We start from the raw sequence: 8,168 nt of genomic DNA, 5'->3' as shown, positions 1-8,168 counted from the left end.
CCCCACTGCTAAGCTCTGCTCAGTATTGGCTAAAAGTGAGGTCCCTAAAAATTGAACAGAACAGATTTCTGGCTAATCATATGTAGGACTGTAAAACATGTATTTAGACATTCTTAATATATCAGCTAAAACAGTGTTTTTCAACCTTGGCAATCTTGGCTGGCTGGGGAATTCTGGGAGTTGAAGTCCACGTTATTTAATTGGTGTAAACATTTATAAATCTTATAATTATTAGTTCTGTTATATTATCAACATACATATATTCACTCTAACCCAAAAGTTAAACCAGCTGTTGGTGGATTTGTTGTTTTTTCTGTATGGATTAGGTATTACTAATAGTTGCATTATCTTTTATTGGCTTAATCCATTTTGTGCTGCCCAGAGTCCCTGCTTTGAGATGGGCAACCTTATAAATTGTTTAAATAAATAAGTAAGCATTCATTTCCTTATTGCCATTTAATCAGTTATACTATCTGTTTATTGCAGGGATGGGGGCAGAGAGATGGGCATAGACTGGCTTAGTCCATGTTGGAAGGTACAGGGTGCGTATGAGGTATATGTCAACAAGTTCTTAAGTAATAATACAAAAGAAAGAAATGCCAGCCACGGGCTGAATATTTTTCATTCACATCACCAACAATAACCAATGCTTACTTCTGGAGCTATGGCAGTCCTCTGGTTCAGTTACCGAGAATTTACTTCTGAGGAATTATGTATAGAATATCCCACTATAGGCTGACTGTGGGACAAATCATTATAAGGAGTGGCCCACTTTCTACATCTGTGTGTTTAATGCCACAAACTCCTATACTTGTTTATATACACGTAAATATGCCTAGATAAATTCAACGGAGAAGGGGTATGTTGACAAGACCCAGGTTTCAAGAGATAAAGCTTCTAAATGTATTCATTTAAAAGGTTGCCGCACCTTAAAGGGCACATCTTTCAATCCAGATGAATGTATCCCCAAATGTTACACTTTAGCAAGGGGTATCATGCAACAAAGCAGCATTAGGAACAATCCCCCCCCCTCCATATAGCCAAAAGCCTTCTCCCGCAAAAGAAACTTTGTTTTGAAACTGGCAGCGAAAGAATAAAATGTTCTGAGAAAACAGTGGGTGGCTAGAAGAATATTCCATCAGCGGGTGCCATCACTAAAAAGGCCCTGCTCCTTTCTTCTCAAGAGGGTCCCTAATGGAAACTGGGACAAATATAGAGGACTTTATTAAAGACGGTGCTTTCTCGGTTCCAAAACGTTAAGTATTTTATAAGTTAAATCCAGAATCTTGAACTGAGCTTAAAAACACGGGACACTATTTATTTATTTATTTATTTATTTATTTATTTATTTATTTATTTATTGATGGGATTTATATCCCGCCCTATCTCTTGAAGGACTCAGGGTGGCTAACAACAAAACATATAATAAGTACAGAAATCAAGATAAAAGTAAAATTGAAATCATCTGTGCAATAAATTAAAATTAAAGATTAAAAATAAATTAAAAATTCTAAATATGCCGTTGCTGGACTTTTTCAAAGGGAATCTCCCCTTCCCTCCCTCCCCGATAAATTCTACCTTACAAACTTCTGGGCTTCCAAATCCAGCAATACGATAGCCATATATTATTATTTTTTTGGGGGGGGGGCTCTTGTTAATTTGGGAGGCGGGGAGGGGGGAGATCTTCCCAGCTCGCTCCTTCCCAGCTGAACACGTAACACAAAAAAAAACCGCAACGCGCCGCTGACACTTCCGTTGAAGTGCGCGCATACAGCGGGGGGGTCACCGACGCAGGAGGAAGGAACTGCAGCCGAAACGAGGCTCCGACTGCGAACCGCGTGAGTGGAAACGTCCCTTTTTCAAGGCAAAACTCCCAAGTCGAGTCCAGAAAGGCAGGACGGAGCATTATTACAGAGCAGCACCCAGGGAGGGAACAGGTGCGGGGGGGTGGGGGGAGGGCGGAATGGGAAGAAAAAGAAACGGCGGCTGCAATTGCTCCACACACACACACACACACGTACACACTCCTCTTGCTCCTCTGCCCGCGGGCTGCCGTCTTACACACACACACACACACACACACACTCCTCTTGCTCCTCTGCCCGCGGACTGCCGTCTTACACACACACACACACACTCCTCTTGCTCCTCTGCTCGCGGACTGCCGTCTTACACACACACACACACACACACACACTCCTCTTGCTCCTCTGCCCGCGGACTGCCGTCTTACACACACACACACACACACACACTCCTCTTGCTCCTCTGCCCGCGTACTGCCGTCTTTCCCTGCGGCTGGCAGTGCTGGAGCGCGAAGGAGGAGGGAGGGAGGGGGAGCAGTCGGCTAATCCCAGCGACGGCGGCGGAGAGGGAGGGAGGGAGGGAGGGAGGGAGAAAAGGGGCCGGGCCGGCTGACGTCACGCGGGCTCTCTCTCTCTCCTCCAGCAGCCTCGAAGGGGCGGCGATTGCGAGGAGAAGAGCGGCAGCCCCCGAAGCGGCGGAGCCCAGAAGCGAGCGGAGCAGCGCGAAGGCGACGGACGGAGGCGAAGGGCTCGGCGCGTCCCCTCCTCCGCCCCGACCCCGTGCCCTGCCGTGACTCCGGGCGGGGTACTGCGGGGGTGTCCTCCCCGCGGCGGATTTCGCCGACCTCCTCCGCCCTCCAGCAACCCCCTTCCCCGAGTCCACTGAACACATGAGGTTTTTCAGGTTGACCTTCAAGTGCTTCGTGGATTGTTTCTGAGTCTCTGCACAATCCCAGCCCTTCCCCCTCCGAGCCGGCTACCTGCCCCAGCCAGCCCCAGCTCAGACTCCGCTCTCCGCCGTCTGCCGCTCGCTTCTTGCGAGGGGGGCTTCTGACTGCACCACCACCACCAACCCCCCCCCCCCTTCGCAGCCCTTCTTTTCTCTTTTGAGCATCGTCTCGATCCGTCTGGAAGGGGGCGACCGGGACTCGGGAATCCCCCCAGGCACCATGGCCAAGGGGGCTTCGTCGGAGAGCGGCGGCGGCGGCGGCGGCGGCATTTACAGCGTCTCGGTCGAACCGCAGGACAAAAAGACGGGATCCCCCGCAGCCGCCATGTGCCAAGGAGCCTCAGTCGGGAGCAAAGGGGAGGCCGTGGACTCCTGCAAGTCGACCCTGGCCTTGCCGCCCCGCGAGAGAGAGACTTGGACCCGGCAGATGGATTTCATCATGTCCTGCGTGGGCTTCGCCGTGGGGCTAGGCAACGTCTGGCGCTTTCCCTACCTGTGTTACAAGAACGGGGGAGGTGAGCAACCTGCGGCCTTGAGGTCCGGATGGAAGGGTTGGGGGGGGTGCGCAGGGGTCGCCAGGATCCTTGTAAAAGGGGGTGGGAGGGGGTGAGGGTCAGCCATTCTCCAGAATTGCATGGGAACCTTTTACCATCTGGAGCCTGCAGCTTTCACCTTAAGGAAGCTTCAAGGTCCAGGCCCATTGGGAGGAACAGGGACCTAAGAAAGCCTTGGAACAGTGTCTTTCTGAGCTGACATCCTAAACTCAGGAGGACTTTGTAAGGCTATCCGGGACCTAGAGCTGGCAGCAGCAAGAACACATGATTAAAGGTGCCCTGGAAAGGAAAACGATCTAGCCTGCTCTCTTCCCAGAGTGGAATTTGGACCCTTTGGCTTAGCCTCCAGGCAGTGGTGGGATTCAGCCAGTTCGCACCAGTTCGGCAGAACCGGTAGCTAATTTTTTGTTGCCCAGGCCCAGAATGGACTTCCGGAAGCGGCATCCACGCAGAAAACCGGTTGTTCACCTATTGGAATTCCACCCCTGCCTCCAGGGTCTTTTAAAAGTTAGGGCTGGATCTGGGAATGGGGGGTTAATATGCTCTGCACGAAGGGCCTTCCCTGTCTTCTTCAATAGGCGCATTCAGTCCCACGCCTACCTGGAATCTAAAAGCCTCAGGCCCGGACCACACAATTTAAAAACAAGACTTGAAAATGAGTCAGATCATCACTTAGGAAATTTTTGTTGGCTGAAATCTTGGGCACAATAGATGGAATCCAGAAGTGAGATTGGAAAGGGAGAAGAAATCTTGGTGGGAGATGTCCTGCAAGAATCCCCCAAAGCCTCATTCCTCCAGGAAAAAAAATCCCACAGGAGAAGGTTAAGCTCCCTGGAAGATGCAAGGAATTTACTCAGGCTGAAATATGAGCAAGGGTGAAGATAGAGCTGTGATCAGATAGGGGAGAAATCCTGCATTCAGTGGGAATGTTGAGAGGCAGAGAAGGATACAAGTAGTTGGCACCGTGGTTGTCACTACACACACCCGTGGCTAGGCAGGGAGCAAAGGGCAGCTGCCAGCTTATAGAAAGGAGTGCCGTCTGGGCAGAGGGTTGGTTGTCTTCTCCCATCAAAGTTGGGAGAGAGTCATGGCTGCTGCACTGAAGGGGGATACGATATAGTCACCTCCCCATCCTGCTACTTGTGGATCCCAAAGTCCCTCAAGAAGGAGCACATTGAAGGGAAGTAGGAAAGTTTTCCTAACCCAGTTTGACTGTGGGGACTCACCTCCTTCCAATGTTTTGGGGCTCTTGTATCACTTGCCATCTCTTACCACAGAGGGACAAGAAAGAACTTACTCTTGTCTTTTTCCCACTGCAACACGTTAAGCAGGCCACGTGGTGAAATGAAGACCCAAGCCTCTTTGAGATTATGTTGGCACTTTGTTGAAAACCTAGAAAGATGTTGCGTATATGCACATGCTTGCCCGTGCGCTCACACACATACACTGAGAACAATGAGCCACACTCACAGGGCATTTCTCCTGGGCCCATCCTGAGTTACCCTGCAGATTCCATGCTTAGATTCTTCCAAATCTCTCATTCACTTCCCCCTTATATAACAACAAGTGAGCCTCCAGAGTTGCATCTTCTTTCAGGACACCCCAAGTCAGGTGACTCACCTATTTCAAATTTGGGCTGCTTCATCTGGAGATTGGAGTTGGGGGAATAATTACAGGGGAGAACGGGACCATGTGGGAACACCAGAGGGGCAAAGAGAAGGCATAGCTGGCTGAAAGGAGGGCCATGGTAGTCCTTCCTGGATGACTTGAGTCTCAGTGGCAAAAATCTTGCCTTCCTCAAATTTTATTCAAATAGTGCAAAATAAATCTAGAGCAAATTGTGAAAGGGCATTTTATGTGTGAATTGGTCAGAACAGAAACTTCTAGCACCTTTTGGTTCCTTTCCAATCCTCCCCAGTAACTGCTTTGTCCTCCTATTTTCTGTATATTGGGAAACGTAATTGCAGAAAGCATGTAGTTCATCACGTTTCACAATATAACATGTTTGGATAGCATCCAGCTTGAAGATTTAAATGTGACAGAGCATATGCACTGAGGGAGGAGACTGTTTACATGCTTGTTGTTACATTATTTCTTGCCTTCTTTCCAAATAATTCCTTGTGGCATACATGGTTGTTGCCCTTCTCTCCCTTTGCCCTCACGACCCCGAAGGGTAGGACAGGTTAAGAGAAAATGGCTGGCTGAAAAGCATCCAGTGAACCCCATGGGTGCCAGGAACCTGGATTTCCTGGGCTCTCCTGTGGCACTGCCCTTGAGTACCAAACTTAGCTGGCTTCCTTAAAAATATGGGTGTCATTTTTTCCCCATGTTGTCTCAATAACCTACCGGCCCTGGAGAAAAGCAGTAAGGCCATCTGTGGTTTAATAAGTCATAAAAGTTATATATGGAAAGCAGTTGTGCTCTTGCAGGAGCCAAGGTGCACTTGGCACAGCGATTGCTGCCGAGAACTGCAGAGAATCCCGGAAAACGTGATCTTTTCACCAGGCCTGTTTCCACCATCCCATCTCCAAGAGGGCTTCTCTGGCATTCTCCAGGCCACACAGCGCATGTGAACCATTCTGGGATCGATCCCTTTTCAATCTATGAATCTGTGGAGGGATGCAGAGGGCAAAGTGAGTGAGAAGCCAAGAAGTGCGCATTTCCTCTCTGATGTGTTTTAACTGGTGCGACACCATGCCTGAGCACTTTGCCAAAGGCCATGGGAAGGACAAATCTACTGGGGACTGGATTGGAGAAGAGAGGAGACCCACGTCTCTTAGGCTTAAGCGAAATTCTTTCTACCAAAATGGAGCTCAATCCCAGAAAACAAAGGAAAAGGAAGTGAGTACTAGAATACCCTTAAGTGTGTATGTTCAGGGGCCCTGCCCCCTCTGTAAGATTACCATGGCCAATCCTTTGCACATTCAAAGTCCATAGCTTTTTAGGCTTGCCCCAATCCTACCCTAACATCTCTTTAATTAGCAATGAAGTAAGGGGGCGGGGGGGGCTCTCCTCCTTCTACTTTAGAATTTTATGACCTTTGTAAATGGGGGTTGGGATCCCACTGTCTCCTTATCGCTCCCATTTGATTCGTTATCTGTACAGCAACAAGGCCAAAATTGTATCTCGTTCTCCCTTAAGGATAGGTGTTTTTCTCCTTGACAATTTTAGGAGAGGAGAACAGAAAAGCAATAATACTGTTAAGGACTGCCGTCGGCTGATGTGATGCACATTGCGTCACACTCACATGCTGCCTGACTCTTGGGTAAAACAACCAGGTCCAGCTGACGCTTTTGTAACTATTTCTTTCTGACAAGTGTTGTTAATGATACTTGCAGTCTTGGGGCTGGTGACTTGGAATACAATTTCCATTCCCGTTTGGTGATCTTGAACTAGTACCTATTTTTAACCTTACCTAACTTCAAAAGTCAAATTAGAACGTGGTGAGAATTAAGTGGCAGGTTCACCATTTTGCGAAGCAAAAAAACATGCAAAGGCAGTCTTTTAATACCCAAGGACAAGTGTCTCAGTTTAGCAAACCTTGCAAAGGACGATAATATCTTTTTTTTTTTTTTGCAAACCTTGCTGTCCAAGGTCCTCCATCACGGATGGTACTCTGCCTTTTTCTCCTTGCATTTATTGATTTAGAATGCTTCCTTGTAATCTGCCCTTTCTGTTAAGACTGTTGTACGTGCAAATGAAAAAAAAAAGTACCTTGGCAGACTACAGAAGAACGATAAAACTCTCAGCTGCATCCCTGGAGCCAGTTTTCATCTGATATTTGCATGGGACAAATTTAGCAGGTATCAGTCATTACAAGCCCTGGCTGTTCCTTTTTCAAGATAAAGGGACAGAAAGTGAAAGGAAAAGAAAAAAAAATCACTTGCTCAATCCAGACTTGAGATGAAGAAGTAGAAACTGATTAGGCACAATTGAAAAGACAGGATTTGGACAACCCTACTGTTTTAAATTTTCTGAGAAAGATACATTTATTTCCTCTTTCTCCATTGAAAAGTTCTGGGATCTATTGTTCCTAAAAGGGTTGGCATTACTGGTCAATCTTGTTATGCTAATAAAGAATGGATTCAGCCTGAGTTAATAACCAAAGAGATTGCCAAAACTTTGAACTTGACAAGTGGGTTAGAGATGCTGTTTATATTTTACGTGTTTTTGGAGTGGCACGTGAGTTGAATAATCCCCAGTGGGCTCCAGATCTTATCCAGCAACTGATGCTGGGGGGAAAAAATAAGGAAAAGATTGCTTTCCACCCTCTAGGCCGGCAAGGATAGGCATATGATCCAATCTCATAACCAGGATGTCTTAGTTGCCTATCAGCTCTTATAGAGCATGGAGTTTAAATTGTTCTAATAAAGTTTTGAAGCTTACAAGGAGCTTAGAAAGGGCAGAAAAAGCGATCCAAACAATCAGTGGGGCTGGGTGGCCAGAAAAGTTAGGTAGGAAAGAGAAAGTTGGAGAAGGCAGTGTTTGGTGATAAAGCATATTGTGAGAATGGCTGGGGAATAGTCCAGGGTTGAAATGGAGATGCATTCCTGCCTGAGCAGGGGGTTGGACTAGATGACCTCCAAGGTCCCTTCCAACTACTACTACTACTACTACTTCTTCTTCTTCTTCTTCTTATTATTATTATTATTATTATTATTATTATTATTATTATTATTATTATTTATTATTATTATTATTATTATTATTATTATTATTATTATTATTATTATTATTATTATCTTTCAATTTCTCCAAACCTCCTGGAGTAGAATCAATTTTTTTTCTTTTTCCTTTCTTCTGGGGAAAGTGACTTGGTTGCCTTGTGCTGAGGCTGAGATGATCGCCTGCCTCCCCTTT

At 46.8% G+C, this 8,168-nt stretch overlaps 1 protein-coding gene across 2 annotated transcripts in view; it reads left to right on the top strand.

The window, feature by feature from the left end:
* The first annotated feature begins 1,789 nt into the window (after positions 1–1,789).
* Positions 1,790–8,168, top strand: part of SLC6A8 (solute carrier family 6 member 8) — a 33,086-nt gene continuing 26,707 nt past the window's right edge. Inside the window, exons 1-2 of one of the 2 annotated variants that reach the window (XM_083351588.1) lie at positions 1,790–1,838; positions 2,449–3,269. In XM_083351588.1, coding sequence (XP_083207714.1) covers positions 2,975–3,269 — 295 coding nt within the window. In that variant the 5' untranslated portion in view covers positions 1,790–1,838; positions 2,449–2,974. Of the gene's footprint in view, positions 1,938–2,448; positions 3,270–8,168 lie in introns of both variants that reach the window. The other variant, XM_083351589.1, reaches the window with a different exon arrangement.

This window comes from Vipera ursinii (assembly GCF_947247035.1).
Source record: "Vipera ursinii genome assembly, chromosome: 2".
In the NCBI taxonomy this organism is placed as follows: Eukaryota; Metazoa; Chordata; class Lepidosauria; order Squamata; family Viperidae; genus Vipera; species Vipera ursinii.
Note: the sequence above shows the minus strand (reverse complement) of the source record. Positions and strands in the feature narration are given on the sequence as shown.